The following is a 23,868-nucleotide window of genomic DNA, read 5'->3' as shown; positions in this document are numbered from 1 at the left end:
CCCGTCTTTGGCAATCTGTGTTGATTTGAATGTAGATAGCGATAGTGAAATAAGCTATGCACCAAACTCCCACTGGTATCAACAAGGAGAAAAAAGACAAGCGAGAAAACAGGTCCAGAGTCAGATGATCCACTAGGAAATTAATCCGAAACTGATTAAAATGACAACACTACCAAAGTTAACAAAACAACATATAACTTCATGATAATTCACAAGGAATGATCTAATCTGCTGAAAAAAAATCAAGGGCAATAATACATAGCAAAGGGGCAGCTAGCATAACGACAGTTCTGAGGACACATATGCTGTGTGTCTTGAACTTTCTATGCCTGAAACTGACTTAAAAAGAAACTCTGCCAGATCAAGGATTGGGTAGTTCCCATAGCTACCAATGGACATACCCCCACATTGGTTCGGGCATTTTTTTATAGCTAAATTCCACCTTTATCTGGAAATTCACAAAGGGGCATATTATCAAGAGATTTATCTCTGCTTTTTTGGCTTTAAAAGCCAAGAAAGCGGAGTTAAAATTATCTCCCTATCAGCAACAGGGTGCTAACACGAAAATTTGCATGTTAGCACCCTTTTTCTCTACGCTTCCCCGTGCATCTCTAATGAGATGCAAAGGGGGCGTTCCAGAGAAAAATAATAGGAGAAATGTTGTTAAGCGACATTTCTCCTATTATCAAGGATTTCGCTAACCCTGTTAGTGATAAAAAAAAGCAGCGCTAACCGCGGTTAGCACTGCTTTTTTTACAACTGGTATTTTCCTGACTTAGCCATGATATCCTATGGAAGGTGGATATCATGGATAAGTTTGTGAGCCTCTATCATCAAGCTAACGCCGAACTTTGAGGGATTATCGTTGGTTTTCCAGAGATAATCTCTCAATTGGCAGTTAGCGTGAGGATTTTTATCACTTCTGAGATAAACCTTGCTAATAGCAAGTTATCTCTGCGATAATTTCCGGCGATGCTTAGCGTTAAAGAATTCGTTGCTAAGCATCGTTAGCGATAAATATCGCTTAACGTTGGTAATATGCCCCAAAGTCTATAATTCCAGAAAGAAAAAACCCACATTTGACATCCTACGTGCTTTGTTGTTTTATGGAAGCCGACGGACACTTCTTACAGTCTGTGCTATCCACAACATGAAAAAGGTTATCTAAAGTACGAAGAATACCGCATACACTTTGTTCTTCAGGCTATTAAATGATGGAGATGGATTCAGGTACAGGCAAGCGGTAGCATTTTTTCTGCTTCCAAAAATAAATTAAAGTCCCTCATGCTGAGAAACTGTTAGCCGTCTGTTTTCAACGAAGTTGTGTTTCTCTTTCTGAACTTTAGCCATGCATGGTTTTTCCCTCCCTTTCCCATCACACAGTTCCCTACTCGGATGGTGCTCACTTATCAGAACCCAAGTCATCATCTTGCCCACCTTTGGTCATTGGCTTGAATATATGCATCCGATCGAGCACGGCATGTCGGTCAGAAGTAATCACATAATCGGCAAAAATATATTTGTTATAATACGCAACAGGGCAATACGATGTCTGCAGGCACAGGGAAATAGTCAATGTTAAAGTGACTGCAGAATCCTTTTAAAAACAGTGCTATAGCAGAGCAACACACCCGAAAATCACCATTTCAGTCATATACTACCAACAACATCTGACTGGTAATCTAACAGGAATACATAAAATCGCAACAATGAGTGCACAAATATTGAGAAAACAATGTCCAAAAAGGCCGAAACATTCTGCATCTAAATAAGCACTTCAAAGCCCTGAAAGTACAGCATCTCCCAGGGGCATACAGTGCATTTGAGCACCAGGTCGGCCCATTTAACATCAACCACTAGGGAAAATGGGTTAGCACACATGCACCCAAGAAACACGATTGTAGCTCTGCATTTCATCCTGTAAATGCCTTTGTCTTTATAGACGAAGATAATGTTCATAAATTACAATGCACGTGCTATAGGACAGGCTGAAGCACATAATGTATGATAATACATATTGAAAAACACATCCTGCTTGGAGTGCAGGATACAGACTATGCATGCAGTAATGACTAACATGTGGCATTTGCGGGTATATACTAAAGTGGCTGGAGACCTTCTCTGATAGGAGAGAAGGCTTTTAATCCTGTCATCAGAATTGACCAGTAGAATCTGTTTCTTAACAGTTTTATGGGTCTTGTCCTCAAGTTTACGAATGATGTAGCATTTTATCAAGGGGGTCTATCTCTGCTTTTTTGGCTTTAAAAGCCAAGAAAGCGGAGATAAAATTATCTCCCTATTACCTAGCTGTCGCTAACACCATTTAGCGACAGCTAGTAGGAGATAGCGACCATCTTGGGCCCCACTTTGCATGTCAGTGATATTTATCACTAATGACATGCAAAGTGGGCGTGCCAAGATGTTAGCGACTGGAAACAGTTGCTAACATCACTATCTCCTATCTAATTATCGCTATTGCTTGGTAATATGCCCCAAAAATCGGTACCCACGGTCAATTCATCACACACTGACAATCGACATACAAGGTGAGGTGGCCCTTGACAACTTCATCAACCATTTATCTCGATCACAACAGGGCCATAAGCAGGAGAAATCTTAATGTAAAAGAAAAACAAAAATGTTCCTCTGAAAACTCATAAAAAATTGTCTGCAACACTGAGTAGGCATTTCAAGAATAGAGCGGACCATAGCATGCCATTCATGTGGAGGCACCTGAAGGGAATTTCACCCGCTGCCTGCCTGCAAGTTGACTGATCGGTCTCCTCGATTCCCTTCCTTGACATTGCCATTTTATTGCGATATGGAGTATCATTGTCAGTGCTCAGGGTGCTCTTCCTTCACTGGTAATTTGAGTTAGTTGTATTTATTTTGCATGTAATTTTTTCTGTTAAACACCTTATTTTAACACCTTGTTTCTTCCAGACCTATATTGGGAACATACTGTTGCTTGTTAATCCTTACAAGGAGCTTCCGATGTATTCAACAATGGTAAGTATTCTACATATAAATGTACATTCTCTCTAAAAAAAAAGTGTAATTGAAATTGAATACTGGAAGCATACAAAGAGAAACTGTGAAGGCGTAAGCCTTATATATCGTTTATGACGGAGCAAATGATATTGTTAATTCAAGTCAGACTATGGGAATAGGAACAAAACCATCAGTAAAAATCAGCATACATCTAAAAAAAACTGTGAGGACAATTGTGCAGACAAAGGCAAGGCACCTCAGGCGTACAAGCCAAATGATTGGTATTCATGCAAGTGGGATTAGTTTGTGGTTCATTATCAAATCAGTATAAGAAGCTGATTTCCCGATCGAACTTTTATATACATGGGAGACGAGTCCTCCAGTTATTAGATCTGATGAACGAATCCAGGCTAGTGTAGTGTTTTTGTTTTAAGTGATTACTAATATAAACATATTACTGATGTTAATGTCAATAGTGAAATGGTGGGATATTTTGATCAGTCAGAAAAAACTTTTTCATATAAATAAAAAAAATTCTCCATGACATAGCAAATTCCTATTTAGAAATCGGCCATTTAGAGTTAAGCCTGCACACTGTATGACGAGTATGTCGGATGTGAAATTTGAATGTGTCAGTCGATGCAGTCCCAGCCTCAGGTAAGGTCTTTCCTGAGTAAAATAAGGCCATAATACCAACATTGAGGGTGATCTTATCCAATAAAAAGACAGAGGAGTGCCTAGGGAGAATGTATGCTAAAATAGCAGAGGGTAGATGTATAGATGACCAGTAAGTCAACAAAGTTTCATATGGTGATGAATTAATACAATGTATTATCCCAGGATAATAATATGAGAGGTTGTAGCCTAAAAAGTGTTGTGAGTGTTGGGGATTTAGCGGTGACCCCACTATCAGAAACCTGAATGGTAGGGTTTGGGCTCTGCCTCCAGACTGAGGATTCAAGATGTTCAGGTTGGGACTGTACCACTATGTTCATCATCCTGAAAACAAAATAGAGGTTCACTGCTATGGACTCCAGCAAGACACTCTGGCACTAAGAAAGGGGATAACTAAGGCACAATTCCAAGTACTGGTTCCCTTTAAACACTGTAAATACCGTTCCAGGCTCATTCCAACTGGGTACATTTAACTCATGTGTTTTAGTAAAATAAAAGATTCTGATTTTGAGCCTTCCTCTGTTAGTTGTGGTAGTTTATTTTTCACTGGTGGTGTATTTGCTTTGGGATCCACACAAAGGGATCCTACAGTTTCTTAGGAAAAAAGATTGGTCAGGCACAGTGTAGCATCTTTGAGGATTGAACCAGTTATGTTTTGGAAGTTTATATGTTTCATTAGGGATCGGAATAGTGATGTGCAGCATCCTTCACAAAAGGGAGGGTACTTTGTTAGGAACTAAAACTGTCATGTGCAGTATGTTATGTGTATTTGTAAGGCACGCTATCACCCTAGTGCTGAGCAGGTGCGTGTGCCTAGCCTGGTGGTAGGTTAGTTAAGCTTTTTTCGGAATTCAAGAAGAGCAGAGGAGGCTTTGATGTGGATTTAGGTGTTTGCCACTCTTTAGGAGCAATGTGGTAGAACACCTACCTCCTGATCTGATTCTGTGTATGTGTGGGATGTGTGTGAGTAGGAATCCTGAGGAGTGGAGGTAAGTGGGTGGTTGGTGAAAGGACATGCAACTGTTCATGTAGGTGGTGCCTGAGCTGTGTAGTGCCTTGCATATGTGTGTGAGGAGTTTGAATTGAGCATGTTTCTGTACCAAGAGCCAATGCAGTTCCCTGATGTATGGTGTGATGTCAGTTCTGTGTGGGAGGTTAATGATGAGTCTGGCTGCTGATTTCTGGATGGTTTGCATTCTTCTAATAAGTGAGTTGCTTTGTGATCCCGGCGTAGACAGTGTTCCCATAATCCAACAAGCTGGTGACTAGGGCCTGAGTGACAGTTTTTCTGGTGTTGATTGAGAGCCATTTGAAGATCTTCCTCAGCAACTTCAGGGATGTAGAAGCAGGATTCAGTTACAATGTGGACTTGTGGTGTGATGTCTTGTTTGCAGTTGATGATTATTTGTATGTTCCTTGCTTGGGTTCTAGGTGTGAGATTGGGTCAGAGTTCAGCTGGCCACCAATTGGAGGTCTATGGTGAGGTGTTCTTGACAAGATGATCACAACTTCTATCTTGAGCTTGAGACAGTTGACTTTCATCCAATTAATGACGTTGATCATGCAGGCAGTGAACTTGTTTGTTGTGTTATTGGTGTTGTCTGAGAGAGAGAGTATGAGTTGCATGTCGTTTGTGTAGGAGAGCATGTGGATGTTGTGTGCATGGATGACATTGACAAGAGTGATCATTTATGTGCTGAAGAGGGTGGGGCTGATCCATAAGCCTTGCGGCACTCCAAAGATGGGTTTGTGTATTTCCAAGGAGTAAGGCGACATGCTGACAGCTTGTATTCTACTCATTAAGAAGGAGGATATCGAGCAGAAAGTGAGTCCTTGGATGCCAATCTTGTTTATGCATCTAATGAGGATGGGGTGTGAGGTCATGTCAAATGCTTCAAAGGGGTCCAGGAGAATGAGAGCTGCCATATTTTCCTCTGTTAAGGATCATGCAGATGTCATCTCTGGTGGTAATGAGTGCTATTTCTGTATTGTGGTTTGGCTTGGCATCGAGGAGCTGGCTGTTGCTGAGGTGTTCGTTCGAAGAGGCATCAGTTGATTAGTTTCTCTAAGGTCTTTGCAGCATATGGTGGGAGACATATGGATCTGTAGTTGAAAAGAGTGGCTGGGTGAGAAGATGATTTATTGAGTAGTGGCATGATGGTGACATGTTTTCAGGTGTCCAGGAATGTGGCTGATCTGATGGTGGCGCTGTTGATGGGTGTCAATGCTTCGCTGATTGGTAGGAGCTTTTGTAGGATGGATTAAAGTCATATTTTCCCAAATTACACTGCGATGAAGATGGTAGATGTCATACACTGATCTCATGATGGAGGAGGAGGAGGACACAGCTGTGGTAAGTACAGTATCTGGCAGCAAAATTACAGCTGCTTGTCTACCCCAAGAGTGACTACCAGACAAGGGTTGATTTCTGTGTTGTGTGGGTACCACTATGAAATGGCCTGTACAAATTCAGGACTATCTGCATGATAATGTATAAATCGCTACCTGATTTTGAAATGGAATCACCATGAGCAGATCCAAACAAAGTGTTGTGAAAGCTTGAATAGTATCAAACATGACTTAATTCTAGCGTGGTATGGAAGGTGCCATGCTACCTTTGTTACACTTGAGAGGATCTTACCGTGCATGTACCAATAGATATCTGAAAGTTAATATGGAAACAGCGTTTCAAACTATTTAACTAAACAGGTACCCCATTGTTTGGTTGAGATTTGGTGAGTAAATCTCCCCTCATCTAACTAGGATTAAAAGCTAAAAACATTTCTCTGAACTTCCCTAAATAGACCATTTTACCACATCATAGCAATTTGACATTTGATCTCTCAAATAAGTGACTGATGATTTCTAAGAGATCCATTTGACATCAGGTTGAGTATCAAATTAGCCAACATGGGTATGACAAGAGACAATGAAAAACTATGGTTAGGATCCCTCACTCAGAATGTCATACAAGGACCAAACCACCCACCCAGAAAGAGAGAATAATATTGGAGCGCATGACAGCAAATATTACAGCAATTCACTTAAGCTATAATTAAATTCCTAGTGAAAATGGCATATTACATAATTAGTCAGGAAATAACCAGTTATCTATCAGTTCAAATTTTGACCAACAATCTAAAAAATTTCTTTATTGCATATGTGTTTCAAAATATTGCTGATATTGCCTTAATTTAGAAAATAACATTTATTTCATTTTCCACAATGTGTTGATATCATAACATTACATATTTCTTTTTAACTTTGCAAATGTTGCAATTTTAGCTTTTTTGACAAGGTTTAACACAATGAAATACAATTTCAGAGGTTTGCTTACAATCAGTAAATGAGGATCAGTTTCATGTTTTGCCTAGACTTACACTAATGAACAAATGGCAACTTTCAAAATTGGGATAGGTATGTAAAACGGCACATGAGGTTTTGCGAGATCCCTTGCTCACTTTGCCACTGGATTCAAGATAGCCTGGCTGATGAGGACTGTGAGCCTGAAACCGGTCCCAAGAAGCTTGATTCCGGACCAGGAAATACATGCTTTATGCAGTTCGGGCTGTATTATTCCCATGAGACACAGAATCAGACTGATTTGCATATGGCCATGTCTGAACTGGGGTGGCGGAGTGAGCTAAAGAATGATGATGGATGAAACCCAGATCAGTTGACTGGGGGTGAGTGCTTGCAATGTTCAACACTCCGTCCATCAAAAAGGTGGAGGGAGAAGCCGTTTTTAAAAAAAGGAAGCCGCACAGCGCGTTGAAAGCCAGCCGCCGCCGGTGACTCCTGGATACCGCGGTTTCCGACTTGCTCCTGCTCTACCTCTCACCTCTGCCCTTGACTCCGCTGCCTCTGCTGCACCGGGCTGGTCCTCTGTCCTCGGAGCAAAAGTGTGCTGCGCCCTGTGACCCGCCTCCTGTGAATCCACAGCGGGCCATATCAGCCTTCAGTGGGAGGAAAGTGATGAGCGGCGTGCTCCTTGCGCTGATACACCAGTGGCCCACCAGCGGCTCCACAGCGGTTCACCAGCAGCCCTCCAGCAGCCCACCAGCAGCTCAGTTGCACAGCACAGTTTTGGCTCTGCTCAACGGATCTACTGCTCTGCTACTCTGGTCTGCGTCTCAATCATATGGCCATGTCTGAACAGGGGTGGCGGAGTGAGCTAAAGAATGATGATGTATTAAACCCAGATTATTTGACTGGGGGTGAGTGCTTGCAATGTTCAACACTCCGTCCATCATTCCCTTTGGTTTTGCTTTGTTTGCCCTAAGTTGACAGGGTATGCCCAGACGTGGGTCCCTTGCTCACTTTGCCACTGGATTCAAGATAGCCTGGCTGATGAGGGCTGTGAGCCCGAAACCGGTCCCAGGATGCTTGTTTCCGGTCCAGGGAAGACATGGTTTGGCAGTTCGGACTGGACTGTTCCCATGAGGCACAGGGTCAGACTGATTTGCATATGGCCATGTCTGAACTGGGGTGGCGGAGTGAGCTAAAGAATGATGATGGATTAAACCCAGATCAGTTGACTGGGGATGAGTGCTTGCACTGTTCAACACTCCATCCATTATACCCTTTGGTTTTGCTCTGTTTTTTGCTGGCTGTCAAAATCTGTAAACTTTCCCCCTTTCTAACCATTAGTAAAATGCCTTTATTTCCACTTTAAAGATGATTGAATTAGCATAACCCTAGTTGATATATTCAACATACCTAAAAATACCTCTGGCCGCATTTATGAGGTTTTGCCGTAGGGAAGCACAGCAGGCCTTCCTGCTGCTCTTCCCTTCGGCAAAAGAAAAGGGCAGAAATGCGCCGTATCTATAAGATACGGCGCATTCCTGTCCTTTTCCACTGAGCCGGCGCACAATGGGCTGCCTGTGCCAATGCAGGCACCTTTGCACAATGGTACAAGGGTCCCTGTGTTGCGGGATGATTATTTTTGTACAGGAAGGGAAACCTTTCTGTACAAAATTAATCACAAGAGGCTTTTCCTCTTTCTATGTGTGCTGCAGAATGCAGCACACATAGAAAAAGGAAAAACGAGGAAAAATAAAGATATTTCTCCCCGTTTCTCGTAAATCTTGGGCAGTGTCAAAAGGCCATGGATGTTGCTCGAAATGCCCCCAGCAACACCCATTGCACGCCCCTTTAATGCAGAACACTTCGGTAAAGGGACTGATATTTATCAGGCAGCATTAAGCCCAAAAAGTGGCTTAGTGCTGCCTGATAAATATCACGCAGGCTCCTGTGCAACGGAACGTCACAAAAAGCTGACGTTCTGATGGCACAAGGGGCCTCATAAATGGGACCGCTAGTATATGGTAGAAGTTGTACCCTGGGCCTGTAAGTTAATGTCACTGGCGGACAGCAGTACCTGTTGTGTGATCCACTGAAGTGGCAGTAAAACATGGCTTTAAGGTCTACTATTGTAGCCTGACTGGAGCAGTTGAAAAACTGTAATTTGGCCTGCCGAAATCAACCCATCTGACAAATCTAAACTTTCCCTTTAAATACTATAAGTCATCCCTAAGTAGGCCCTATAGCACATCTGAGGCAAGACGGCGTCCGTGATGGACACGTGAGCAGGCTGCTCCTGCCGGGCCTTGCGGGGCATTTTTCTGTCGGAACAAGGGGAGCAGAAGGGGGAAAGGTGGCTGATAATCACCCTCACTAGATCTGCTGCATTTACCGAGGGCTGCGCTGGTGTGCTGAGATTACGGGCGTGAATGCTGTTGCCGCGGCTGGAGGCGGTCTCTGGAGTGCGGTGCACGCAGAGGAGCCGGTGCGCGTTCCTGCTGAAGCGGCTCACCTGGCTCACCTGGATGGAAGCTAGCAGATCGGCGGAGGACGGCTCATGGCAAGGAGAACAGCGGGGAGAACAGCATAGAGGGATGCCGTCGAAAAATACTCGGGGAGAGGTCGAGCACAGGGAAACAGAACAGAGCTGCAGGATGGCGTGGAGGTGGCGAACCAGATGAAAGGAGCCACGCAAACTGACACTCAAAGTAAGGCAATGGAGACAGAGTCTGGGGCAGCTGCAACTCGGGCTAAAGTGGCGGCTGCAGCAGAAAGTACAGGGAAGAAAATCCCAGAGTTATTTCTTTCTGTAAAAAATAAGGAGCTGGATAGACAGCAGCAGAGGAGTAAAATCCAGGTAACAGTGGATAGCCCTGGTGCCTCGGTTGAAGGGGGAGCAGCAGTGCTTGACCAGAATTCTGGCCAGAATGGTGAGGAGGCACAGGGGAGCTTGGCGGCTAATATCCAAGATGAAGTACAGGCGGGTGAAATGATTGAGGAAATAACAGACGAAGCTGTTAGGGTAACCGTAGCCAATAATACTGGGCAAATAACTGCAGTGGGAATTGCCCCAGCCCCCCTGGTAAATGAGGAGAGCCATCTTAATCGTAGAGGGGATAACCCACGCAGTCAGGAGATGTCATTACATGCTACTGAGTCAGATTCTGTTGATTTTTACTCCCTCTCAGAGCAGTCAATGTCCTCCTCAGAGGCTCTTGTTCAACAGTATGCGACCCACATGAGTATGGAGGACGGAAGTATACATAGTAGTTTCGCCCTTGAGGATCAGGTAGAGACTGACTCTCGAACAGTGAGGAAACTCCACTTGAGTGGGAATGGGGAAGTGAATATGGGAAATGCTGCAGTGGAGGAAAATCAAATTGCTGCTGTCCCAGGGATAGAGATAGAAGAAATTTCACTGGGCCTGATTTATCAATCTATCATGCAGCATAGGGAAGAAACCCGAGAAGAGAGCTTGAGAGTGCAGAACTCTCGTCGAAAATTACAGAACTTAGTCAGGCGGCTGTTTAAGTCACATGCGGAATTTCTTTCAAGAGCAAATGAAGCGGAGGCACGTATATCGACCCTGCAGGACGAACTAGTGCAACAGAAGACAGTTATTGAGACACATTTGGCTACCAAGGAAGATATCAATTGGAAAGTAGCGGACATAGAAAATTTGTCTCGCCGAAATAACTTGAGGTTTTTGCAAATTCCTGAAGGGAAGGAGCGGTCGGATCCTCGAGGGTTTATAATATAACTATTAAAAAAAGCATTGCCAGAAGTTACAATATGGGACTGGGACAGGGAGGTTGAGCGGGCACACCGATTCCCATTCTCTATTAGAGCCAATCAGCGAGATCAGAAGCAGAGAGCCATCTTAGTGGCGTTTAATAGTTTCCTTGCTCGTGAGGAGATATTTTTGAAAGCGTGACCGGATAAGAAAAGAAATGGACTTGTTTACAAGGAGCACACCCGCTTCTTTACGACAGATGCTTCTGCTAAAGAATTTCTGGGTTCAATGTAATATAGGCTGTATTTAATTAAGTGGCTTGAGTGTACAGAGTAATGAAACTACTAGCCGAATTTACTTAAGGATGGTTTTCCTTCTCCTTTTTTACTCTTTTCTTTGATGGTATTTTTTTTGTGTGTGGTTTAGTTGGTATTAAGGCCCGCGGGCAAAGGCAGGGGGTTGTGGGCAAGCTCGCATCAAGAGGACTATAAGTCCTAAAGCCTTGTTAATGGTTGGGGGGGCCGCAGGCAGGGGGGAGGGGTTCAGGGGGGTAGGGGTACCGGGGTCAGGGGGTGGTGGGCAGCACGTGGGGGGTGTAAAAAAAGGGGATTTCTTTTTTCACAGCGCCTAACACTAGCATTATATAATTGCTGCAAAAGTCAGTTCGATTGTTGGTGGATTATAATCAGTGGATCTGAAAGGATAAGCGCCTCTGAGCTTTGGCCTTCTGATTTAAAATGTTGATTAAATGAATAAGAATTTGTTCAATGAATGTGTCTGGGCTGAATAATCCAATAAAGCGACAAAAAGTAGCAGCTGAATTGAGACATATTCGCCCAGACGTACTGTGTATTCAGGAAACCCACATCCCATGGTCTAAAAGGGAGGTGTTAAAGGGATTGGGATATTCGTTAATTGTTGCAACAGGCCAAGCTAGTATGATAAGGGTAGTAGCCATCTTTCTTAAACAAAATTATGTTAATATAGGGTGGAAATTAATGGATAAGAATGGGTGGTGGGCTATAGCAGAGTGCAATCTTGAAGGGTGAAAGGTAACGCTTTGTACTGTTTATGGAGCTAATGTGGATGATGCGGGGGTTTTGAATGAAATAAATTCTGAATTGGCTACTTGGCTGTAACCGGTGGTGGTATGTGGAGATATCAATATAAATTTGATGAATAGAGCACTTCATGATGGCTTTGATAAATATAGGGGGCGGAAACCGAAAGTTTAGAGGGCACTTTATAATTTAGTTAGGGATCAAGGGTTAGTCGACGTGTGGGGTAGTTTGAGGGGACAAGATAGTGGCTTTACATTTTACTCCTACCCCCACAAAAAGCTGGTTAGACTTGACTATTTTGTTGCACCTGTTTCACTACTGGTTGGGGCCACAATAAGTGTTTATCCAAGGATTACACCGGACCACACTTGGGCTCCACCAACTAGTAGAGGCACCCACACATAATAAAGGCCATACCTTTGATTTTATTTGGACCTCAGATCCGGAGGTAGTTCTCACAGGCATCCTACCCTGTATATGGTTGGATCACTACTTAATAAACTGTGATATCCCAGTAGATGGGTATCTGTCTCAACCACCCCCAAAAATTAAAAAAGTACGTCAATGGAGGAAAGTTGACTCAAAAACACTGACGGACACCCTCCTTAAATACACACAGTTCCCTGATACTCATGGTGGTCTAGATCAGGAATATGTGAATGTGATGCAAAATCTTAGTCAGGCCATCAATCAAATAGCACCAGAAAGGAAACAGAGGATAAATGGAGCAGTAAAAGAGGCCCCGTGGTTCAACTCTTCTCTGAGGGAACGCAAAAGAAAGCTCCGCCATTTAGAGAGATGCTGGAGGAAAACAAATGATCACATAGACCGGGATCATTATAAAGCATTTCTTAAGCTGTATAAAAAGTGTATTCTGTCAGTAACACCTTTCAACACTATTTTCTTGATAAAGTGAAAACTATTCTCTCTGACATCAAGAATACCTCCAGCAGTCACCCCCCATTACTGTACTCTCAACCCCCCCCCCCAGAATATACCATCTCTAAGTTTCCCTTGATAGATTCTACAGTCCTCGGGCAGCTTCTGAGTCGAACCAAGTCAGGCTCCCCAGCGGACCCATGTCCCCCTAGCGTCTTTTGACTGGCGCTCCCTACTTTAGAGAGTCATATTGTCTCCCTACTGAATAAATCATTAGATACTGGCCATTTACCCTCTAGCCTTAAAGAAGCACGAGTTAGGCCCCTAATAAAAAAGCCTGGGGCTGACCCTGCCAATCTAAAAAACTATAGGCCAATATCCCAGCTGCCTTTTCTGTCCAAGATTTTGGAACAACATGTTTTGATGTCTCTTTCATCATTCCTGGAGTCACTCCATCTACACCAGGAGCGTCAAGCAGGGTTTCGTGTGCATCACAGAACTGAAATGGTGATTCTTTCAGTGCAGGATGAGCTCAGAGGTATGGCTGACAGTAAGAAGCCGAGTGCCCTGATATTATTAGAACTGTCAGCGGCATTCGATACGGTCAGCCACACCCTGCTTCTGGATAGACTGGCCGCATTTGGGATACAAGACTTAGCCTATCAATGGCTAAAATCCTTTCTTCCTGGGAGAACTCAAAGGATTCAACTAGGGGACTGTACATCAGACCTGGGTACCCTTGAGTGCGGAGTCCCTTAGGGATCTGCATTGTCCCCACTTTTATTTAACCTTTATCTGCAGCCCTTAATTGACTCTTTGGTAAACATGGGCTGCAGAACTTTCAACTATGCCGACAATACTCAGTTGCTACTCAGCATTGACAACACAGCATCTGCACAGATCCAAGCCCAAAATATTCTCAGACACACTGTGAGTTGGATGACAGCCAACTCGTTGAAGATTAACCAGGACAAAACAGAGGTCCTAGTGGTTTCAACTGCCGCTTCACCTTGGTGTGACCTGTTTTGGCCCCAAGATCTTGGCCCTACCCCGAAACCATGTCCTAATGTGAAAAGTCTCGGTTTTAAAGATCGACCATGAGCTGTCAATGGCCAGCCAGATTTCCTCTGTTGTTGGGACTTGCACAAATCTAATTAGACAGCTACGAAAGCTAGTCCCTCTTCTCTCCCCTTCCACGCTTCGTACAATTGTCTCCGCCCAAATAATTTCAAGATTGGACTACGGGAATGCCCTATATTTGGGATTGCCTAAAACTTTGACCAGCAGGCTACAAGTGGTCTTAAACGATGCAGCTAGGTTAATCTTTAGGCTACCTAGACAGACCCATGCCTCTCCATTGCTGTGCAGGTTACACTGGCTCCCCATAAAGCAAAGGGTGGAGTTTATAAGTTTATGCATTGCCCATAAGGCAATCTATGGCCAAGCACCTGCCTATATCAGAGAACGTCTCAGGGTTTATAACCCCACACAATCATTAAGGTCCTCTAACAAACAGTTACTGTCCTGTCCCCGATACAAATTGGTAACCAAGGGAGGGAGATCCTTTTCTGTGTTGGTTCCACAGATCTGGAACAAACTTCCAGAGTCTCTCCGCAAAGAATCAAATTTGTTGCACTTCAGGAAGTCTTTAAAAACGCTCCTGTTTAGGGAAGCCTTAAGCACCGCATAGTGCCACGGCCACACCCCTTTATTTTTTCATCTACTCAGCTGTTGTTACCTCCATCTGTCATGAGCGCCTAGAGACCCGACGGTGATTTGGCGCTATACAAGCTTCAGTTAACAATAACAATATTGTACTTGAATTACTGGGCTGCCTCAACAGACCTAAATGTCTAAACTTTACATACGATCGGAAATTAGGTTTAAATACGGAATTTAAAGAGCACATGGATAGTTGGATTAATTTTTTGGGGGGGAATAATAAAGGGACGGCCACAGTTAGTATAGTTTGGGACACTTTTAAAGCGTGTTTCCAAGGTGAATGTATTAGCTTTACCTCCTGGCAGCAAAAGAAACTTAAAAAAGAGTTGGCTACGCTTTATGAGCATTTAATTAAGGCCAAAACTCCATTAACTAAGGGGGTTGCCACCGGCCTGAATGATCTATCTGAGTGAGAGAATGAGGTGGCAAAAGAGAGGGCTAATGTCTTGGGGTTTTGGAGCGCAGAGAATGCCAGAAAGTTTTTAACATCTAGAATGCAAAGACACGAATATGGCGAAACGATTGGAAAACGGCTTGCTATACGATTACGGATGAAGAAGTCAGCTAGGAACATTCAGGCACTGAGAGATGTAAATGGGGTATCGCACTCCGAACCCCAGCAGATCCTTAAGATCTTTCAGCAGTTCTACTCTGATTATATACGCAGCAGAGTGGGGCAGAGGTGGGAAGGGATTGGATAGAAATGCTGGAAGAGGGCTAGAAAGTACTTGATCCCACAAACTTACAGGAATTGGAATCCCCTATTACGATGCTGGAATTGGAAAGTGCAGTAAAAAGCCATGCTTTAGGCAAGGCAGCAGGTCCTGATAGAATTCCCGGGGAGGTCTATAGGCAGTTTTTTAATATCATCAAGGACGAGCTGTTGAGAGTTATGCAGATGGCACAGGTGGGTTATCCTCCTAGATCTTGGTCGGATGCCACGATCGCGGTGTTCTGTAAAAAAAGGCAAGGCCCCTGATTTAGTTGGATCTTATCGTCCAATATCATTATTAAATGCCGATAATAAAATTTACTCCTAGATCCTGGCTAATCAACTGTCTAAAGGTATTGTGTCTTTAGTGTCGCAACATCAACACGGTTTTATACCGAAAATAGGCACGGTAGATCATGCAAATGAAGTAATTACTTTATTTCATATTGCAGGTGTAAAGAAAAGCGAGCTAGCGCTTATCCTACTCGACACTGAGAAAGCGTTCGACCGGGTTCATTGGGGCTATATTTGGAGACTTATGGACAAAATGGGTTTTGGCCAGAAATGTATTGTTGCTTTACAATCTCTTTATGTATCCCCTAAGGCTAAGATATCTGCAATGGGATTGCTTTCGGACTCCTTGAGCATCACTCGGGGAACTCGGCAGGGCTGTCCTTGTTCCCCTCTTTTGTTTGCTCTGTACATCAACCCTTTTATTGAACAACTGATCCGGAGTGCACTCATTCCACCGTATCGAGTATTTGATCATTTTGTTTTCTGTGTTTGCATATGCGGTTGATATTGCAGTTGCTACAGTGAATCCTGCATGTGCCATTGAAGAAATTGAGAGATTGGCTAAAGAGTTTGGTAACGTAACGGGCTATAAACTCAATGAATCAAAGACGCATATTTTGTGCTTGAATACCTTAGTATGGCATGATGATAGGGTTGTAAAAGGGATTCAGATTCGAGCAAACATGACTGAATTGGTGGATGCTAACTGGAATGCGTTGATTGCCAAAATCAAGACCTCTTTAGATAGGTGGGAGCGATTATATTTTACTATTATTGGTCGGTCTAATATTGTTAAATTGAATGTGTTACCAAAGGTTCTTTATCTGTTCAGGTCAATACCTCTAGAAATATCTAAAAATAGATTACAGGTCTTGCAATCAACGTGTGGTAAATTCATTTGGAGCCCAGGCAGACCTAGACGGGCAATGAAACTTATGACATTACCCCTGGATAGGGGGGGGGGTTGGCGGTGCCTGATTTTTCATTTACTATGTCACTTGTTTTTTGTTAAAAATGAGGGTAATGATCACGGGGGAGATGGCTGCTAATATGGCTATTGCTCCTACTATTTTTGAAATGCTATTAGGCCCAATCGCGAAGCAGTGTTTATTTATTGAGTTAGAAGATAGCTACTATAAACGTACGTGCTTTAAAGTGCTGATTAGTGCATTTAAAGTTTGGAAATGGCTTGTTAAAAAATTCTCAATGGGGAAAATTTCTTATTACACACCCTTCAAAGCCTATAGGCTTTTACCAGGAATATTTTCAGATGATATGTCACAAAAGTGGCAGAGGAAGGGGGTGAGATGGCTGGGTGATTTGTATATGGATAATGGGATTTGTAAATCATTTGATGAGGTAATGGCTCAGTTTGCTTTTCCTAGAACCTATTTCTTCAAATTTCTTCAAATACGTGACTTTTTATCTCGTCTTAAGGTGGCTATGCAAACAAACACAGTGGTTGAAGGGGTTAGAAGACAGGTTAAAATTGGAGTTTTATATCAAATTTTACTTTTGGGAAGAACAGACGACCTTGATAAAGTCAGGTTGAGGTGGGTTACTGTGCTAGGGGACTCGGAAATTGAAGTAGAGGACATGCTTATGTTGGCGAGAGAATCATTAATGTCTGCAAATCTAAAAGCTCAATTTTTTAAGACCTTGTTTGACCTATATTATACTCCGGTATGAATGGCAAAATGGGGGGGTGGGTATGAGGGCAAATGCTTTTGTTGTAAGGATGATGACGCGGATAGTATACATATCTTTTTTAGTTTTGTTAAACTTCAAAGATTTTTGCAGGAATTGAAATGTTGGTGTCATTGGTTATTAAAATGCCTTTAGTTATCACACACACCCGCCATGATGCTGCTGGGGAAAATTCCTACGAAGGATGTATTATATCAACATCGCCATTTTACTTTTTTCTTCATGACAGTAGCACGTTTGTGTATAGCTACTGAGTGGTTGCAGGAAAAACCACCTGCATTTCAACAAAGGTGAGCCAAAATGTACAGTCTATTTAAATTGGAATGGGGGCTTTTCTCAGTTAGGGGTTCTAGGAAGAGACAACTGGGCTTAAAAATTTGGGGCGCTTTCCGCAACTATTATGAGGATTGATAATTGTTGAAATGATGAAATGTGTAGGGAAACGATGGACAGATTGAAGTTCTTTCTTTCTTTTTTGTATGATGATCAGTGCTGATTTATTCCTTTTAAGGTTGTGAACTGTAATGGATTTCTCTTTATTTTGTATATGTGTTTTCGCTGTGAATATATAAATAAAATAAATTTTAAAAAAGTAGGCCATATAGCATTAAAGCAGGGTGCATTATATTTAAATGTAGGGCATGTGAAAATTAATGTTAAACATTCCCTTACGATGACTAGCACCTAAAGACTATTTTTACTGTAGCAAGGCTGACTGTTCCTCTTCGATGCTCTATAAAAATAGAATAAAACTATGTTTAGAAACATAATTCAAGAACTCCATGTACTATTTATTAAAAGCCCAAGCCACTGGTGAAATCAGATGTTTAATAAATATTAAGGGTGAGGAACTTATAACTAGTTACCTTTTTCCCTGATTCTTGAGAATGATTTGCATTAGCTTTCAGCTACAGCCCTCTGAGTGCTCAGTCAACTAAGAATGAGCAACCCAATATACCCTTGAGGGCTTGGGTGGTAGGGATGAAAGGGTAATTGTGCCATCAAGGGTTTTGTTGAACTGTAGAGTATTCAAAATTATATATTATTTTGTGGTCCTAAGCATTTGACACCACTGATGCACAATTTGTGTCAGACAAAGTTTTTAAACAAATAGAGCTAATACCAAACGGTAATAAAAAGAGAGAGCAATAGCAGGGTGTATGGAAAAGTTCTGTTTGTTTTAATTATTCACAAAACAAAAATAAAATATACATGGGTATACCATTTGTTGCAAAAGCTACAATAGGAAAAAATATCAATAAAACAGCCTATTTGCAGCAATTGTTGTAGCTTATCCACCTATTTACAAGTTATATCATTAAAAGCAGTGGAATAAGCGCAGTCGACGTTTCGGTCTCTAGACTTGCGTTATGGAGACCGTCCTCAGGACAGACAAATCAGATCATGAATACCCTAAAAACAGTAAAAACGATAATTAAAAAACTGTTTTATTCCCATTCAAGGGATTTGCATATATTATCCAAAAAACCCTAAGCTCTCTACATGATTTAATAACAAACTATATTGCTTTTTGATTCATAATATTTCATTCAATGACACCTTAATACTCAGAAGAAAGGAGATTGTCAACATAATTCAAGACATATTGCGGAATCATTATCTTTTGTACAGATTTCATTATTATTTTTTCATTCTTGATGGTATTGTCAGTTAACCAACAACATTGTTCGGTTATACATTGTAACACTCGATTCATCATATAGTGGATATGGTCTGTATAGAAACACAAAACAATCCAATTGCAATTAAGAAATAAAATTCTAATACACTTAACCTGGTCACAATTAGTAGATTCGGCGGAAACTTTTACCTTTCTTATAGATAAATGAAGCTCATGGAGTTTTAATGGGCCTCAAATTCAAGTAGATGGTAGCAATGAGTACAATCATCTGTTTTCAGAAAAGCAAAAATAAACCATAAGTTGTTTATAGAGCATATATTATATGTAACCCTTGTTCATGGTAGAACAAATATCAGGATAGACTAATTAATGCATTCATATCGATCCTTTAATTGAAGTGTAACTTGAATGCATTATTTGAAGATTAGGGCCAAACTATTGCTGATAAAAAGTTATTTTATTTTTATTAAAGTTGAGTGAAGGAATCAACACATTAGATTCTCAATAAAATCATATTCTTGGCCTTATTTTCTATTTACTGCAACAAGGGTATGGCTACCTCTCGACATTATCATGTGTGTTTAGTCGACCATATATATTACATTCTGGTCCAAAGGATCTTCAATATTTGTCACATCTATTTGTTATGGTGGGCAAACTGATTACATATCTGTATACATATATGAAACAACGGTGTTGTTGCTGTAAGAGATGCAGAGATTCTCAACTGACACATACGGCTCACATTAAAAATTATCATGTCAGCCATTAATTATATCAGCCACGACATGGGGAACAAAGGTTTACCTGTAAAGACAGGAATCAACTGATTTTATATCTCCCTGTGTGACTTTGGAAGTGGTGCTGCTGATGAAAACGCACAGACAGTCTATACTTCAGTTTTCTAATGGAGATAAATCAAGGAGAACTTGTCACATATCATTTCAACTAAGACTTTTTATCTCAAATGTTAAAATTACCACATACGGAAAACTAGCCTAGTAAGATATCGATGTTAGAGGACTAACATACCTGTGTATTTAAGCGATTTGCAGGCCCTCGATCACTTTTAAATGAAATTCACTTAAAACGGCGGTCCTACAAATGGTAATAAGGAGATCACCATAAATATTATGAGGTGCCCAGGCTTAAACTAGCTCAGAGGACATTAAACTAGTTTCTCAACTATAGATCCTCAGTTGTAAAGATATACCATTTACCTGGTTAAACAAAGGTCGAAGGCGATCCTCGCAGTTCAACAGGCAGCAGCAATTCGGCAGAGAACTTGTAATTCTCTCGCCTCATGGTTTTTATACCCTGTTCGTTTGGTAGTGGAAATAGGACTAGCGAGATGTGTCCTTTCCTTATCTCCTCTAAAAGGAGAGTAGCGGCCATCTTGTAATATGCAATTTACCGACCTTAATAGTTGTGAATGGAGGTGATGCAGAATATATCATTACTCTGTTTCATTAAAAGGGGGGGAAAAGGCGCGACCAAATCAAATTGTATATTTAACATAGTGAAAAGGACTAGTTTTGTTTCTTTTTATTTTCTAAAGAATTGACTTGAATGACTACCAATAAATAATTAACAAACGGGCGCTTGTGTTATGTTTGTTTCAGGATTGTTTAGTATCCTACTATTTCGCGGTTAAAGTATACATTCAAGAATACTTATTCCTATTATTCTTTACTTATTCTAAGAAACTCGTAAATGTGTAGGTTTACAAATGGAGTTACCTACAATTTATAGAGTAATATCAGCATCTAATAGAAGCATTGATCATGAAATTACAATGTCAGATAGAACAAATTTGTTGGTGATGGTACATGTTTGTCTATAGTTTGTTGAACTCATTTAAATGCTATATATTCCAATTGCCAGTCAATATAAGACATTAATGTTCTTTATCATTTACCCTCCTGGCCAGTCACCAGTTCACAACTTATGATTCATATTGTACATTGCTTTACATATTGATGTACAGTCCCTCCTGGCTTTATGCCAGTTTACATCTAATCCTAATGTGATGTCCCTCCTGGTGATCTGCCAGTTTACAGCTAATTATCAAAAATACATAGATTTTATCCTTCAGAGACATGCAAGCGAATGTCATTCAGTAGCACTATTCAGTCCTTGCTCAATGGTATTGGCATTGCATATTAGCTTTCCCTCCCTCAGTGTCAAAATGCGGTCTACATTTTGTTGTCTTTTGGTGGGTTTGATCACATCAACTACCCACCAGGACATTTGTTTGAACTTGTGTCCAGATCTGAGATAATGCTCCACAAGGGGCGCATTTTCTACACAGCACCTGATAGGGGATTGATGTTGAAGTATCCTTTTTTTGATTGGTTGTATTGTCTTGCCAATATAGACTAACTGGCATGGACACCTAATGCAGTACACGACATTAGTGGTGTTGCAGTTTGAGAACGACTTAAGTTGTAGATTTAGACCATTGATGTTACATGACTTCACTGATTGTGTAGTATGGCATGCCTGACAATTGCCGCATTCATGATGACCAACAACAGGGACTAATTGTCTCATGTTGTCCACAATATTCTTTTCTCTGGTGTTTTCATAGGCATGGACCAGCCGATCCTGCACATTGGTACCCCTCTTAAATGCAAAAAGAGGTTTTTGGATGAGCTCTGGTATTACTTGGAGTAAACTCCAGTGTTTCAACACAATCTTTTTAATGGCATTATCATGGGTGCCAAAGGTGGACACACAGATTAGATTTTCTTTCTTTGAACGATTTTTTACCTTGAGAAGCTCCTCTCTTGGATTATACCAGGCTCTCTTTAAAGATTTCTTTAGTAGCTTAGATGGATACCCCCTTGCTTTAAGTTTGTCCTTTAGCTTTTTTGCTTCAAGGAAATAGTCTGCCCTGAGAGTACAAATTCGGCGCAAGCGCAGAAACTGCCCAAATGGCAGCCCATCCTTCAGGGCTTGTGGGTGATGGCTTTGATACTTTAGGAGCGTATTGCGGGAGGTGGGTTTCGTGTATAAGCTTGTGTATAGACGATTATTCAGGTCACATTTAATGGATATATCAAGAAAATTCATTTCAGTGACACTATATTCCAAAGTGAATTTAAGATGGCTACTCTGGTTGTTGAGCCATACATGAAAATCTTGCAGTTCTACATCAGTGCCGTGCCATACCATAAATACATCGTCGATGTATCTCAACCACTTTCGGATATTTCCTAGGAAAGGGTTGGATACATCATGGATGAATAAAGTTTCAAAATGAGCTACATAAATATTAGCTATGTCCGGGGCGTATACAGCCCCCATAGCTACCCCATTGAGCTGTTGGTAATAGGTGTTTTCGAATAAAAAGAAGTTTTCGCATAGTGATATGCGAACACATTCTACTATAAAGTCCGTAGGGACCTCATGTGGACGGGGTCTACCATCTAACAGATTGTTTAGGATGGTTAGTACTTCAGCTTCTGGTATGTTCGTATACAAGCTTTCAATATCCATTGTGACTAAAATGTCACTCATGGAATTAAACTCAAAATGTTCAACTTCATTTATTACTGCCAACGTGTCCCTGATGTATGAAGCAGAGTCGATGGCAAAAGGTCTGATAAAATGGTCACCATATTGTGCTAGGGGCTTAAGGATCGAATTGCACCCGGACACAATAGGTCTCCCGGGTGGGTTGACTTGATCCTTGTGCACTTTAGGTAATAGGTAGATTGCAGGTGTTGTCGGGGTTTTGTTGATGAGGAAGGCAGCTTCTTTTTCTTTGAGCCAGCCTCCATCAAGACCCTTTTTGCTTAACGTTGAAATTTCTTGCATAAGTCTTGTTGTGGGATTAGTTGTTAACTCCTTTTAGTTGGTAGTATTTGAGAGTTGTTTCAACATTTCAGCGTTGTATTTGCTGCGTTCCCACAAAACTATTCCTCCCCCTTTATCTGCAGATTTTATTACGGTATCTTCCAATGTCTGCAGATTTCGTAAAGCTCTTTGTTGGTCAACTGAAAAGTTGGACTTATAGTGAATTCTCTTTTTAAAGAGGTTGTCTATTTCTATCAGAACCGCATTTTCAAAGGTTACAACCTCTTTCTTAACCATAGAATTAAGAGGGTAGAAAGTTGAGGGACTACGAAGGCCCGTAATCCCTGGACTTTTGCTACTGGTGTTATTTGCAAAAAAGTTTTTTAGCCTCACAGATCTGAAGAATGTGTACATTTCCAGTTTCGTTTCAAATAGATCATTCTTATATGTTGGTACAAAGCTAAGCCCTGCGGATAGAACGTCAATCTCTTGTTCAGATAATATATGGTTAGATAAGTTGGAAATAGGGATGGAGAGATTAGGTGTTACCACTCGTAGTATTGGTTCCGAGTCTTGCGAAACCCTGGTGTATATGGGTTCCGATTCCATCCTCTCCTCTGAGGTTGGGGCTGCCGTCTGTACTGCTGACCGTTGTGTTGTCGTTCCTGTACTAAAAAATTCTGCTGGCGTGAGGTTGAGGCCTGTTGGTCTTGATGCTGGTGATTGTTTTCACCAGATCTGTCACTGCCAGATTCTGAGATGGTGTCAGAGAAATTAATCCTCTTTCTTCCCCTAATAGGTTGGTTGGTATTCTGAGGGGCATACAAATCTTTTTGTAAGTAAGGGTATGTACGTTCTTTATTATACCTTCTTATATCACTTTGGAGTTTATCTGTTTTTTTGTGGGCATTAAAGGCCTCAAAGTCCTTGATTGTTTGCTGGACTCTGTCCAATAAAAACTTGCTATTGGTGATTGTTGAGTCCCCTAGAATTTTCTTCTCCAGGGCTTCTATTTCCGTAGTCAACAACTTAATCTGTCTCCTAGCTGTTTCAATACTCAACACCATCCAGGTGCGAGAACATCTGTTGGCTGAATAGCTGAAGCCAATTTTAAAGTCCTCGTCATCCGTAAATATGATTGGTATATTACGGATTTGCAAACCAGCTGGTATAATGTTCGCGCTCAGACAATCAGTAAGGAACTTTGCATGAAGCTCCGTTCTTACCAGCTTCTTTTTTAATCTTTCTAGCTGATTTAAATCAGTTTCATGGGCTGGTTGGACAACTGTACTTTTGTTGCCCAACAGGGAAGGCCCTGCCGCTACTTTCAGGATATACTCTTCTG

The 23,868-nt window shown here is 41.5% G+C and overlaps 1 protein-coding gene across 1 annotated transcript in view; it reads left to right on the top strand.

Annotated features, from left to right (window-relative positions):
* The window catches only part of MYO16 (myosin XVI), a 2,821,299-nt gene that overhangs the window by 1,129,757 nt on the left and 1,667,674 nt on the right, over window positions 1-23,868 (top strand). The window contains exon 12 of the mRNA XM_086934162.1: window positions 2,944-3,009. Within this exon, the coding sequence (XP_086790288.1) occupies window positions 2,944-3,009 (66 nt within the window). The remainder of the gene's footprint in view (window positions 1-2,943; window positions 3,010-23,868) is intronic.

The sequence above is a fragment of the Lissotriton vulgaris genome, chromosome 8, assembly GCF_964263255.1.
Source record: "Lissotriton vulgaris chromosome 8, aLisVul1.2, whole genome shotgun sequence".
NCBI classification, from domain to species: domain Eukaryota; kingdom Metazoa; phylum Chordata; class Amphibia; order Caudata; family Salamandridae; genus Lissotriton; species Lissotriton vulgaris.
Note: the sequence above shows the minus strand (reverse complement) of the source record. Positions and strands in the feature narration are given on the sequence as shown.